Source organism: Adiantum capillus-veneris, chromosome 7, assembly GCF_014529385.1.
Source record: "Adiantum capillus-veneris isolate H3 chromosome 7, ASM1452938v2, whole genome shotgun sequence".
Classification (NCBI taxonomy): domain Eukaryota; kingdom Viridiplantae; phylum Streptophyta; class Polypodiopsida; order Polypodiales; family Pteridaceae; genus Adiantum; species Adiantum capillus-veneris.
The window spans coordinates 83,342,516-83,357,317 of record NC_140937.1 but is presented as its reverse complement, the minus strand read 5'-3'; the positions used below and the strand labels follow the sequence as shown (position 1 = coordinate 83,357,317).

The 14,802-nt window shown below is 43.9% G+C and overlaps 1 protein-coding gene across 5 annotated transcripts in view; it reads right to left on the bottom strand.

The window, feature by feature from the left end:
• Positions 1–362: 362 nt before the first annotated feature.
• The window catches only part of LOC147454134 (uncharacterized), a 32,576-nt gene continuing 18,136 nt past the window's right edge, over positions 363–14,802 (bottom strand). Inside the window, exons 2-5 of one of the 5 annotated variants that reach the window (XM_086516150.1) lie at positions 2,466–2,915; positions 1,365–1,677; positions 1,062–1,218; positions 767–901 (exon numbers count right to left, since the gene is read on the bottom strand). In XM_086516150.1, the coding sequence (XP_086372276.1) occupies positions 1,082–1,218; positions 1,365–1,677; positions 2,466–2,915 (900 nt within the window). In that variant the 3' untranslated portion in view covers positions 767–901; positions 1,062–1,081. Of the gene's footprint in view, positions 902–1,061; positions 1,219–1,364; positions 1,678–2,465; positions 2,916–2,960; positions 4,031–4,150; positions 4,313–4,552; positions 9,391–14,802 lie in introns of those variants that run through there. The other 4 variants (XM_086516152.1, XM_086516149.1, XM_086516151.1 and 1 more) reach the window with 4 other exon arrangements.

Genomic DNA, 14,802 nt, shown 5'->3' with positions numbered 1-14,802 from the left:
TGGCCAAAGTTTCAAAAAGCAAATTCACCTCTGGAGTCCATACTGACAAGGCTTTGAAGATAGCATATACACAAACAAGATTGTATATGCAAAATCAGATGGCACACACTGTTACTCTATTATGCACAGCATGGTTCTTCACCAGCCATCCTTGAAATCTCAGATAAGAATGCCTCATCCATCTCTATCACTGCATTAGCTGATCAAGTCAAATATCCAAGATCTTCCTTTTACGAGCTTGTCGTCTTTGTATTGTAGACCAGTTTAAATCATTAGACTTCCCTTCAGGGTAAATCTTCGGCAATAAGGAGCAGTTTTCACCCCTTTTCTTTCCTCCTCAAGATGTCCCTAACTCGGGACTGTTTCGCATGCTAGATAAATCATTATATTACAACTTTAATCACCAAAATCCATTTCGTACAATGGCTTGCAGAAATTAAAGAATCAAGCTCTTTGACAAAACCTTGCCTGATAGTAATAAGGGAGGTCCCATTTGCAAATTGTCTTTTTCTTTGTGATAGGACCGAAATATTCACCTGGTCCAGTACATGTTTGCACATTTTAAGCTTATCAATCAGATGTACAAAGTGAGGCGACTACGAAGCTTTTTTAACGATCGGGACAACAGAAGGCACTAGTGTGGACTTCTTTCACGAACATTTTGTATTACCCTCATTACTGTTGCAAGGGTATGCATAAGAATCAATACAGGGCACCAATTTTGCAGAAGATAAGAGCTGTTTCTCTCATTGATGACAAGGTCAGCTTGACACACCAACAGTTTTGCCAAGAACCCAAAGCACCAGGCTCAGCTGAATCATAAATATCATCTGTAAGTGGATCCGATCTAGCATAAACCCAAAAATGCTGATCCCCGTAGAGCTGTGTTGCACAAACGAAACTGCAAAATCCACAAAGAATATATGCTTATCAACAAGCCTTGCAGAGACTTTTGTGCCTACGATATAAGTCAATGCAAATGGAAAACTACATATAGATGTCAAATTTCGAGAAATTCATGGTACAAAAGCATCACAATTGGTTGGAAAAACAATCACAACCTGCTCAATATCCAGTTCCATCACTCTATTCCAATCGTTAACCCTAAAATGAAGAGTAATAATGATAACTCCACACTAGCCAATGCATAAACGAAACTCCGATCCAGTTTATATCCAAACAGAGAGATACCAGCTTGATCATGCTGTATATACCACACTGAAATAGTCAAGCACATGTCGCGTGTTAGAAAGCCTTGAACTTTCGAATAATAACATGCCTTCAGAAAACTTTAAACGAAGAAGAATAGAGCGAAGGCTTGATCTAGACATCTGTTCAAGAAGAGAGCATGACATGATACATACCAAAAGCCTGTCGCATCTGAAATGCTGCGATATCATTATTTGACACTTCGTTGTATGTAGTCGAGTACATGTTGAGGGCAGTGCTTAAATCATTGTCATACTCCGCCGCACCAAGCTGGTCCTCTTCATCGACCCAACAGATTGAAGTGCAGTTAGTTGCTTTGGTGTCCTGCCTGGTTACCTCATAATGCTGACATGTTGAAATTGCATGCCACTGGCTGACAATGGAAACAATCCTCTGCGCCCTATGAGTAATCCTAGCAGCGCCATGCAAGCAGATGACAAACCCAATTAATTGAACCACTGAGCATACCTGGAAAAGACAAATGCCTGATTCAACGCTAGTGAATAAGCTTTCTCAAAGCAAGCAACGACCTTTTAAAATGTCCTGTGCGAAGGCCCTCCATATCCTTCCTCAAATATATCCTCATGAAACACACACACACACACAAATGTGCGCGCACGCACATCAATACAAAGATCTGTGTGCTGAGTTTCTGTCATAACTCTAGAGATGCAGGGCAGACTCAGCCATGATGAACCTAGCACTAAAAGAAGCATTGAATAGGAAAAATTAGCACAAAAATAAGGTAGTTGATAGGGCATGGGCATATGCACCACAAAAGATAGAAAGAATTAACACACCATCAGCTGGTCGTAACTCGGACAAAAACTTCACAACGTGATGTCTGCATGTCCGCTATACAACTGTATAGACTCCCAGTAGTCATCCACAAGATAGCGTAACCATCAGCTCCATCATGCATAGTATTAACTAAGTACTACAACATCCTCGCTTTGTCAGCGCCCAATAGAAGGCATTATTTTCTCAGCACAATGTTCAAGGTAAGGTAAAACATCCAATGCAATGCAAAACCAGACTTCTCATCCCCACAGAGTAAACACTGTTCGACCACGTAGGTATGCAGTAACCACATAGAAAGTCCCCCAAGTAGTACACACTGACAAACTATCCAACACAAATTGCCCAACGGAAGCAAATGATGTAAAGAAATCAAATGCACTGTCAAACCTCATCTCGGAAACCTCTCTTTAACCTAGACAGAGAAAATAAAATAGAACAGGTAAAAGTTGAATTACCCCCAAGTTCCCTGCTTCTAAAAAATTCACCGACCCTGATGTAGCTGTAATCATCAGCAGAAACATGAATTGACTGGCTGTAATAGTCACAAGAGAGAGGATTATAAACATGCGGTATCGATGACTGATTATGTTAAGCTGCTGCCTCAATCGCATATATTGCTTCAGAATCACAGAAACCTCTGACACGGTCTCCAACATCTTGATGTAACCCTCAAACCTTAAATTCTGAAGGTAGCACATCAGCCTAAACAAAATACATGGAAGTAGGAAGACTGTGGTTTTATACAGCCAGGACACCATCACAGCAGTACAGAAAAGTGCACTCTTCAGACCTGAGCTCTGGATGAGTGAAAAATTTATAGGTGCAATTGTGAACCACCAAATTTGATGCACAAGCTCTGTTACAAATGATGGCAGAAGAATAAGCTGCAGCAGACGAAAAGCTCTCTGGAAAAAGAAAACAAAAAGATTTCAATACAAATAACCTGCAAATACCTCACCATGTGTCAGTTTAACACAATCTTATTGAAAGAGATCCTCAAATTAAAAGATGAGTTTCCCAAATTTAAAGTTGTCCTACTGGCCATATTTTTAAAACATTCTAAAAACAGAAACACTGCATTAAAGAAAAAAATGCATCTCATTATCCATAGTAGTCTCGTACGGTCCCGTACGTTTTGTACGCTTACGATGATGTACGGTACTAAACGAACTAAAAAAAATTATGATGTACGATGACGTTATGTACGTTCAAATTTAAAAAAACAAATAATTCTCAAGTCTAAGGGCCTAAGGCTTAGGCCTTAATACTTACTTATAGAAACTTGACATTTGTATAGATTACAAGTTAGTAGTTACAATACTACATAGTACATAGTACAATGTAAAGAGTCAAGACTCAAAGACTAAAGAGAATGAGCATTACATAAACCAAAATGATCATTGAAATTTGATAAGTAGAGACCAAGTGGCAAGGGCTACAAAGTACTCAAAAAGTGGCAAGGGATACAAAAAAGTGGGGGGACCAAGTGGCAAGGGCTACAAAGTACTCAAAAAGTGACACACCATAATAGAGAGACTAAATAGTAAAGTCACTAGTCACTAGTGCTCTCATCATCTTCCTCATCTTCCTCTTCTGAGCCTTGCTCATCAACATCATCCTCTTCCTCACAAGAGTCGAAGGATGACGGCTCATAATCTCCATCACTAATGAGGTTGCCTTCATCATCATACTCTGGCTCTCGAGGCTCTCTATCCTCCATAGTGATGGCCGCCGCACAAGAGCCGCTTCCGGAGCCTCGCCGCACATAGGTCCTAGGAGCCTCCGTGGGTGTTGTTGATGCTTTGCCTCTACCTCTTGTAGCCCTGGCACCTCTGTCTCTTGTAGCCGATGTAACTCCATGAATGACGACCTTCTTGCGTGATCGTGTGCGAGAAACCCGGCGATCAATCTCCTCAAGCTCCAAGTAGAGCTCACGAAAAATCATTTGCTCCTCAGGGTCTTGCTCTTTATTGACACTCTTTAGAGTGTCAATGGTAAGTGTGAGCTCATCCACGTTGACCTATTTGACATTTACAACATTGGACAATGAAAACATAATTAGTATATTCAAACTAATTAAAGACTAGACTCTAGAGTATAGAAAATGGAGTGAGTAGTGATTATAATTTATAATTTATACCTGTCGAGCCATAGGCATCTCATGCATAGAGCACAACATGCGTAAATTGGAGCGACAATAGATAAGTCGCTCTAATTGCTTCGTTGAGAGCTTGTTTCGGATTTTGGTGTGGATGAGGGAGTATGCGGACCAATTATGCTCACATGCTCCCGATGAGCAATCCTAAAACACATCAAGAGAGGCATAAGCTATAAGAGACAATAGTTGAAGAGATTAAGCATAAAATGTAAAAGATTGAGGCTTGTCGCTTCCTTGGCCAAGAACCCTCAAAGCAAGTCGTTTGAGAGTAGGCAATTGATAGCCAAAGCTCTCCCACCAAAATAAAGGCTTCACCAAGGATTGCCGCTTCCAACACAAGTTGGAAGTAAATGCGGTGCCTCGTTGGTCGCTATAGTTGATTACCTCTTGGAGAAATGCTCCAATGTCCTCTTCTTTTAGCACCTTAAAGAGGTAATTGTTGCGCTCCTCAATAAGCTCTTGATTTGCAAAGAGTTCGGGCTTCTTGTAAGCCGGATGCAAAAGAGCCGCAAAGTAATGGATAGGTCTCTTCATCCAATCCCACCGCTTTGTGATTAGGAGGAGAATGTCGTCTCTCTTGGGAGAGTCCTCGAGGTAATCACTACAAGAAGAGAGAGGAAATGTACTAAGTAGAGAAACAAGCATGTAGAATTTAAATATATAGAGAATGACATATGTAATAATAAATATGTAGTTATACCGTGTTCCATCGGGAGCCCCATCTAGGATTGTAGACTTCTCAATCTCCTTGTAAGCTTCCTCCATGAAGTGCCATAGAAGCCCAATAGTTGCCCCTTCCATGTCGGTCATGCGGAGAGCCTTGTACAAGGGCAAGATCGCAACGACAAGACCCTTAATTTCTTGCCAAAACTCCTCCCGCAAGCAAAGCCGTTGGATGGCTTTTGCATCTTGTTGGGAAGCGGCGGACTCTCCATTCATCCACTCCTTAAACTCATCGGAGACCATGGTCTTTTGTATTTTGTTTTGCACATCATAGAGCCGCTCTAAAAGTAGCCACATGGCGGCAAAGCGAGTGGCCGATGGCTTCTTCAACTCAAGGTCGGAGTAGGTGCGGTAAATGGCAAGCACCCTCACTTTGCCATTGATGAAATTGATGATGGAGAGTGCTTGGTTGAGGATATCTTTCACCCAACCTAGCTCCCCTATGTCTTCAAAGAGAAGGTCAAGGCAATGAGAGGCACATGGAGTCCATACTATGGATGGAAATTCCTTCTCTAGTCTCTTACTCATTGCCTTGCAATTTGAAGCATTGTCGGTAATCACTTGCACGACATGCTCCGCACCAACCTACACAAGAGGCATTTGTGACAAGAAGAGTTAAAACTTAAAAATTAAAACATAGGACTCATTGGCAATTGCTCAAGACATAAAGGCTCGATTTACGGTTTTACCTCAAGAGGTGGCGAATGTGCTTCCAAATGAATGCCCCGGTCACTTTCTTCCCTCTCGAACCCGCATCCACCGCCCGTAAGAAGTACGTGCCAAGAGGACAAGAAACAAGAATGTTGATGATGCCCCTCTTCTTGCGGTCGCTCCATCCGTCGGAGAGGATAGAGCATCCATACTTTGCCCACCCCGCACGTACGGGCTCAAGTGACTTGTCAATCCTTGCCCTCTCTTCATCAAGCTTCTTTGTTCTCATGTCATGGTATGACACATCCGTCCACCCTTCGCATGGACCAACCGCCGCAATTGCTATGATCATCCTCTTCCATCGCTCCAACCGAAGAATGTTGAAGGAGAGATTGCATTCAATCATCGTGCGGGCAATCTCTATTTCCGCGATTCTTTGTCTCTCCTTGAGGAAAGACAAGGGGCCGGAGCATCCACCCACCGATTTCGCAAGAGAAGTTTGCTTTGCCGTCTTCGGAGGCCGGCCACCATCACTTGAAGACCCCTTGGACTTCTTGGAGGAGGCACTACCATCACATGAGGCCACGGTGGCACCGGTAGCCATGGACATAGTTGGAGAGGCCTCTTCCTCCGAATCGGAGCTATCAACATCCGACGACACGAACTCATCCGAGGTGACTCTACCCTTGCGTGTCTTCAATGGAAGATACTTTCTCTTGCATTCCGCAAGGATATCTTCGGGGATATTAGGACATGGCCCCGCTTGTCCTCCTATCTTTGTCAAGTGGATGATGAGACGGGTGACGGAAGAGGTCATAGCTTTTGGGCAATATTTGCACCACCACTTGCAAGAGTTTTGCTTGCCCCCCACCCGCTCAAAATATCGGCAATGCTTCTCAAAGGCTTCATGAAGAGGAGGCGGCATTATGTAGTATGTAGCTAGTAGCTACTAGTATGATGTACGATGTATCAATAGATGAGAGAGAGAGAGAGAGAGACCCAAGGAAGCTTGAAGGAGAGACCCGTCACGGTGTCACCCAAGGGACCTTGAAGGAGAGAGATGGTAGACCCAATGGAGACTCGAGAGCTTGAGAGCTTGAAGCTTCAATGGAAGCACATGGAGATGAGAGGGTAGAGCATTGAGAGGCTTAGGGCTAAAGCTTGTAGCTTGTAGTTGTAGGTTGTGTTGGATAACAAAGGGGAAGGGTTGCTTAAATAGGAGAGGAAGAGCATGTGAGGCTTGACATTTGAGCAATGGGCATTGGCCCTTGGGCAATAAGCATGGCAATGTGCCAATGGCCCATGGGCAATAAGCATGGCATTTGGCTTCAAAACTGCCCGCAAACGGCTCCAAAAGGCCTATAAACTGGACGTTGCAAAACGGTCAAAATGCTGCCAACAGTCATAAGCTGCCGAAAAAAACAGGCCGGACGGAACGAACGGAACGCACGGGACGGGACGGGTCCGGCCGGACGGAACGAGAGGTTCCGTTCGACGTACGAAAACTACCCTGTCATTATCATACTCAAAAAGAAGTACTTGCAACCAGTGGCCTCAACATTGCATTCTTTTAAAGTGCTCTCTCTCTCTCTCTCTCTCTCTCTCTCTCTCTCTCTGTCTCTCTCTCTCTCTCTCTCTCTCTCTCTCTCTCTCTCGATGCGGCCTCTCAATCATGCCCTCACCTTGCCTCATGTGAAAACTACTCAGATATTCCTTACCCTCACCCTTCTTCTTCCAGACATATGTGGCATCTTAAACTACAAACATTAGTACCATCGAGAGCTTGTTGTGGATTTTTCAGTACATGATCACACTTAGTGTACATGTTTAGCAAAGCATTTTCAACCATAGTTTGTTTTTTGGGTTTCTCCAAGAGCCCTTGAAAGAAACCTCATCATGAATTCTTTCATTCATGTCAGTTTCTTAAATGTTTGCATTTGAAACATGCTACATACATTCAAGGTGCAAACCAATGTTGACATCATTTGTGCCATTTAATAAGCAGAAGAAATCTAGTTGTGTTGGCATGCAAAGCTGATGATTGGGATGAAGTTTCTAGGAAGGAAAAGTATGAGTTATGACTTCTCAACCAAGTGGAGGATGCCATTCAAAAGTGTAAGGTGCAGCGGAATGAATGTTGTATTTTCTCAAGATTAGTGATCTATATTTGCTCAAGGTTCCTTTTAGTTCTTAGGGAAGGAGAGAGCCTTCCGTCCTTATGGAGAGTGCTATGATCACGAACAAAGTGAGTGGATATTGTGCGTGCAAGTGAATGAGACTGAGAGAAAGAGAGAAGAGAGATACGACACCCGAGAGTTTGTAAAACCCTCCTCCAAAGGCCCCACTCTCGTCGGCGAGAGTGGTCTACTTTGATTGCACAAAGGTGTACAATGCGTATGCAATGGACTGATGCAAACGGGGACTATGTCGATTAAGATGATGAAGACTTTAGGGCTGAATTCGATGCTCTTTTATCTGCTGTCCACAAAGGGGTATAGGCTGAAAGTCCGCACCACTTTGGGAGGCTGAAATGAATGCTTGGCTGCTGTTTTTATGGCTGAGATTCGCTGGTTTGGTTGGGGTTGATGTGAGGATGAAAAACGCTGATGTATCTGCACTTCTGGCTGCGTTTTTAGAGAGATGTCATGGGCTGAAAAACGCTGGATCTGCAGGTCTTTTCCTTGCTGAAAATGGCAGCCTTTCTAGCGTTAGTAAATCCCTGTCAAAGCTGTGGCTACTCTGCTAAATTTGATGAAGAAAAACGCTGAACTTGCTGATGATGCTAGCGTTAGTAAATGGCTGAAAACGCTGATTGTGATCAAGAGAAAACGCTAGGCTCAGATGCTTGATGGCGATATCTGCTGAAGAGGAAACACCAGGGAAGTGAGAGGCTAGATGGCGATCCCAGTTGCTGATGGCTGCGGGTGAAGGGGCCTCGCCAAGATGGCTTGGAGAGGGTCTTGCTGAGAGAGGGAGGGAACACCTGTTGCTTGGTAGCCTGCTGTGCTCCTTGGCTCATCTGCCCAATTGTGCTAACTTGGGTTTGCTTATATATGAACTTACCCAATTTGCCCTACTAAGTACCCAACAAAAGTCACTTAATAAATAAGTGAAAAATGTTAAATACAGGGAAAAATAGGATAAAGTCAGTTGAAAAATCCCCAAACTGACTTTGATGGAATCTGATGGAAATGCTTATGCTTATGCGGTGTGCAACCAGAGGATATGCATCTACACTAAGTGACTAGGCATGCACGGTCTACGAATAGACTCACAAAAGTGCCAGATCACTTCTAATCTAACTGACTGTATTGACAGGAACCCTGCTATGGTATAGCTTGTCCACGGACACGTAGGGTTGGATGTGTCACGTGACATCCTCTCCTTTTTAAAGTGAGGTACTGATACCGAGCTGCATGGCTTCCTTGTAGTCTGCCAACAACTCTGGATAATCCTTGAAGAACTCTTCGTCTACCCACACCGCTTGGTGGGTTCCTCGATCTTTGAACTTCAAAAAATATTGTTGTACTTGTTTCTTCGAACCATGGCGAAACCGATGCAACAAGACTTACTCCGGCTCCATGACTTCAGCTTCATCGATGATCTCCGGTTCTTCTTCTTCCGAAACGTCCTTTGGAGGTGTTCCCTGAAACACTTTCAACCAAGAAACATGGAAAACGTTGTGCATTGACCATGAGTTAGGCAACTTCAATTTCATTGAAACCTCATTAATCTTTTTGATGACTGGAAATGGACCATACATACGAAAAGATAACTTAGGACATTTCTTTCTAACTTGCTTAAGACGCTGTTTCATGATTCGTAGATACACCCAATCTCCTTCCTTGATCGAGACCTCTTGACGATGCTTGTTAGCCCGTCTAGAATAAGATTCCTGAGCCTTGCTTAGCCGAAGCTTCACACTCTCAGAAATCTCATCCAATGACTGACTCTCAGCATTGGCATCAAGCATTTGACTGACCGATCTAGTCAAAAGTGACTGGAATGGACGGCCAAAAGCTGCCTCATACGGAGTTCGACCAATAGCAGAAGAGAAGGAATCATTTAGGATAGCCTGAACCAATGGGAGATAGAGCTCCCATTGAGACTGCTCACCATGAACATAAGATTTTAACACATCAAAAGCCAACTGATTATAAATTTCGGTTTGACCATCTGATTGTGGATGAAAAGCAGATGAAAAATTCAACTTTGTGCCAAAATTTTCAAAGAGTGCACGCCAAAAGTTGGACATAAACTTAACATCCCTATCTGAAACAATGGACTTTGGCAAACCACAGAGGGGGTACCAATGCTTTATGAACAATCGTGCAACATCTTGTGCAGTAACTGTGGCCTTACAAGGAATCAATTTGCTGAAACGATCAACAATAGTTAAACATTGAGTGTTCCTTGAATGCAGACTTGGTGGTAAGTTAGTCACAAAATCCATAGAGATATCCTGAAAAGGTCTCTCGGGAATAGACAGCGGAAGCAAGAGGCCTTGCTGCTTACCCCGAGGAGCTTTTACTTTTTGACATATAGTGCAATGTGTGACATAACTAAACACATCTTTTCGCATTTTAGGCCAATAAAAAAATCGTTCAATCTTTTCCAATGTGGTGTTCATACCCCTGTGCCCACCCGTGAGAGAATCATGTGCATCATGCAATATGGTTGGCCTGAGAGAGGGCAACACACATAGACGCTGACGAAAAAATAACAATCCATCACGAATGAGATAGTTGTTGGGCCCTTGGGAAGCAAGAGCCTGCAACCAATACTTACCAAACTCCGAATCTGCATATTGATTCTTCATGCTGTCAAAAGACTCACTCTGTATAGAAAATGTGGTTCTTGACTCAAGAGCCAAAATCTGTCCTTTGTGACTCAACGCATCTGCAACAGGGTTAGCTTTTCCAAGCACATACTCAATCAAACCTCCAAATTGCTCAAAAAATTGTAACCACCGCGCTTGGCGATCACTCCAATGTGCACTAGGCATAGACTGGAGCCACTTGAGGGCTTGATGATCTGTGCGCACTGTAAACTCTCTTCCATACAAAAAATGCTTCCAATGCTTAAGAGAGTGAATGACAGACAAAAGTTCTTTATCATAAATTGAATAATTCTTTTCCGCACTATTGAGCTTCCGGCTAAGGAAAGCTACGGGAGACCATGCTGCTGGAGCACAGCGTCTATGGCGACATTGCTCGCATCCGTCCATATCTTAAAGGGGTCATCCCAAGAGGCAAGGATAAGACACGGAGCTTCTGTCACCGAAACCTTGAGAGCTGCGAAAGCCTCAATGGCTACTTAGTCTACGCGCTGACGGCGAGTCTTAACCCCTTTCAACACATCAATCATAGGTGCAACAATGCGTGCAAAATTCTCTATGTGCGAACTATATGCTTGACATAAACCAAGAAAAGAACGCACATCATATGCAGTTTTGGGCAAATCCCAATTACGAACCTGTTTCACCTTCGTGGGGTCTAGCTTGACGTCTTCTGCAAAAATGATATAACCCAGATAAGTGACTTCAGTAAGAAAAAATTCTGACTTCTTAGCTACAATGTACAACTGACACTCATCCAAACGAGTTAGTATCCTTTCAACATCTAATTCATGGTGCTCCCACAATGCAGAAAAAATGAGAATATCGTCTAAAAAGATGAACACACATACACCTACCATATCGTCGAAACGACCTGCCATGAGACGATTGAACGTACCCACAGCTCATGTCAATCCAAAAGGCATAACAATATACTCCCATTGCCCTCGCTCGGTGCGAAAGGCGGTCTTGAAAATGTCACCTTTGAATACCCGTACCTGATGGGATCCACTTTTGAGATCAACTTTGCTGAAAACCTTTGCCTCATTGAGCCTATCAAGGATATACTCAATGCAAGGCATCGGAAACTTGTTCTTGACAGTCATCTTGTTTAATGCCCTATAATCAACACACAAACGAGACGAACCATCCTTCTTGCGAACAAACAAAATAGGGGCAGCAAAAGGACTTACACTAGGACGTATGAATCCTCTAGCCACCAACTCCGTGAGTTGTTGCTCTAATTCTTCCTCCTGTGACTTGTTCAAATGGTAGGGAGCCTTACTGACAAGCTGCGCTCCCTCCATAAGCTCGATGCGATGGTCCTCCGGCCGCTCGGGTGATAGATGAGGTGAAAGATCATAAAGAGATGTTTAAATTTCGTAAACAACTCCGAATACTTACCTGGAGCCTGAATGCTTTGGAAACTGGAGCAGCATAAATGAATGCCGCTTGTGCTCCTCGTCGTAATTCACGCTTTATCTGCACATGAGAGATGAGAGGCAAAGAATGCAAGCCCTCCTCGGCACGAATGATGAGGGGGGAATCCGTTTTGGCATGTAAAGTGAGAGTGTTAGCCTCCCAATCAATGAGAGGGTTCAGTTAACGAAACCATTTAATGCCTAAAATCATATCACATCCTGAGAGAGGAGACACAAGAAATTTCCTACGAAAAGAAGCTTGCTGAATGGTAAACATCACATCAAAGCACTTCTTCGTGATGAGAGAGTCCATACCAAGAGCGAAGCCAGAAACCTCGAGAGAAGATTTCTGACTAACCTCTAGGCGGGCTCTCTCAACAAGAGGGGGACTAATTAGTGATCACATCATGCATACTGCCTGGATCAAACAATATGATAAAACGCTCTCCTTTTACATGACCATAACACTTCACGAGAGATTCATCAATGTGTGTGTCAGAGTCCTGAGAAGATGCACGTTGTGTTGTGACAGAGTTTATGGTAGTTATGGATGCTTTTGGTTCTTTAGGTGGGACTGTCTTAGGATAGGCGGCCTTAATGTGCCCCTTCACGTGACATTGAAAACATCTACCTTCTTTAGCATAAATCACTTGTTCTTCAACCGTGATGTATCCTCCTATAATTCCTTGTGAAGCTTTTTCATCAGGGGTTAGCTTAGGTTTTGCAGGTGTTTTAGCTTTACCCTTAGATTCATTGTTAGAGTTCTTTAGAGAAAGAAAGACTAGAAGAATTACCATTCTTTCCGTTCTTACCATTTTGTGTGTTCTGAGAATTCTGCGGGGTTCCTTGAGAAGTCTTGTTTTCCTTAGGCTTTCCTTTGTTGTGCTTCATCTCGTGGGCGAGAGCAATTGCTACCGCTTTGTTGAGATCGATTGGATCGAGTACCTCGACATCATACTTGATATACTCGTCCAATCCATAAAGAAATGCCTCATTGCGCTTCGCATCCAATTTGCGTAATTGAGTGCCGAGCTGCAAAACACGATTAGAGAAAGATATAACCGGCATACCGTTTGGCTTGAGAGCTCACCAATCGTTCTTCAATCGTGCAAGGTACTGAGGTGGCATAAACCGCGCCTTGAGCTTGTCTTGAAAATTAGCCCAACTAAAAGAGAGGGACGTGAAATCGTCGGCTGCCTCTAGGAGCACGGCTAGCTGTGCCTCTTGCCATGCCTGGTACCAATTAATGGCATCACCGGCAAGGTACATAGCTGCCGTCAAAACTTTGCTATTGCTTGTTTTCTTATTTGTCACAAAATAAGCATTAAATTGATGCAACCAAGAATGAATAACCGTAGCATCCATCTTACCGTCATACTTACTGAAAGTCAACTTTTCAGTGACTGGGTTGTTGAAATCCGCATCGTGGCTTGCACCACTTGAGGAACTCCCACAATCTTTGGGTGGTTCGGTTTTCGAGGCTGGTGCTTGTCGAAGCAATTCTTGAGTGCGTAGCTCGCGTTGAGCTTCACTCTCGGTCTCCAAGGCCGTGTTTCTTGCCGCCTCTTCTGCCTTCCTGAGTTGTTTCTTCTCTTTGCGTTCGTTGCGCTCACGTTCTAAAGCAAGTCGATTGTCTTCTTGTTTTGCGGCAAGTCTTGCGTTTCTTTCGTCGCGCTCACGGTCCTGAGCAAGGCGATTTGCTTCTTGTCTATCCATCTGGCCATCATCTGCTTGACCATTGCCTCCATAGGGTTTGGTGCACTTGGTGGCGTAGATGGCGAAGGGAGAGGGTTGAAGAAATCATCTCCGAGTGGGGACGAGTCTTCGTCGCCTCTCTCATGCTCATCACCTGTATGCGAAGTATCCATTCCGCTTCGGGTGATGACCATGCACTATGATCTTGGGGTCTTAAGCTCGCAAGAAACTTGGGTTCTTGAGGGTCTTGAGGTTCTTGAGGTCCTTGATTCGTGAGAACCTTGGGTTCTTGAGGTGTTCTTTCGCTTGCAAATCGCGTTGGAGAAGGATCTTCTCTTCACCCGAGTTCTACTCCTTTCTGCGGGGGCACCCCTTGGCGGCCTTGCGCTCACACCAAGGTTGCTTTTTCCCACCTCACATCGATTGGCCGACCGCTAAGTGCACAGTCCGCTCTCAATGAGTGAAAAGAGAAACAAGGGGAGGCTCGACAAGCCCTTCTTTCTTGGGATTCCTGTCACTCTTCAACAAAACACGATTAGGAATCGACACGCCCAAGCGAAACTTGGGTTCGTGCGACCGCAACAAGCAAAAAAAAGTCTTGTGGTTCTTGTGGTTCTTCCCTTGAGTAGTACAGAACACTTCCAAAGCTCTGATACCACTGTAAGGTGCAGCGGAATGAATGTTGTATTTTCTCAAGATTAGTGATCTATATTTGCTCAAGGTTCCTTTTAGTTCTTAGGGAAGGAGAGAGCCTTCCGTCTTTATGGAGAGTGCTATGATCACGAACAAAGTGAGTGGATATTGTGCGTGCAAGTGAATGAGACTGAGAGAAAGAGAGAAGAGAGATACGACACCCGAGAGTTTGTAAAACCCTCCTCCGAAGAACCCACTCTTGTCGGCGAGAGTGGTCTACTTTGATTGCACAAAGGTGTGCAATGCGTATGCAATGGACTGATGCAAACGGGGACTATGTCGATTAAGACGATGAAGACTTTAGGGCTGAATTCGATGCTCTTTTATCTGCTGTCCACAAAGGGGTATAGGCTGAAAGTCTGCACCACTTTGGGAGGCTGAAAATGAATGCTTGACTGCTGTTTTTATGGCTGAGATTCGCTGGTTTGGTCGGGGCTGATGTGAGGATGAAAAACGCTGATGTATCTGCGCTTCTGGCTGCGTTTTTAGAGAGATGTCATGGGCTGAAAAACGCTGGATCTGCAGGTCTTTTCCTTGCTGAAAATGGCAGCCTTTCTAGCATTAGTAAATCCCTGTCAAAGCTGTGGTTACTCTGCTGAATTTGATGAAGAAAA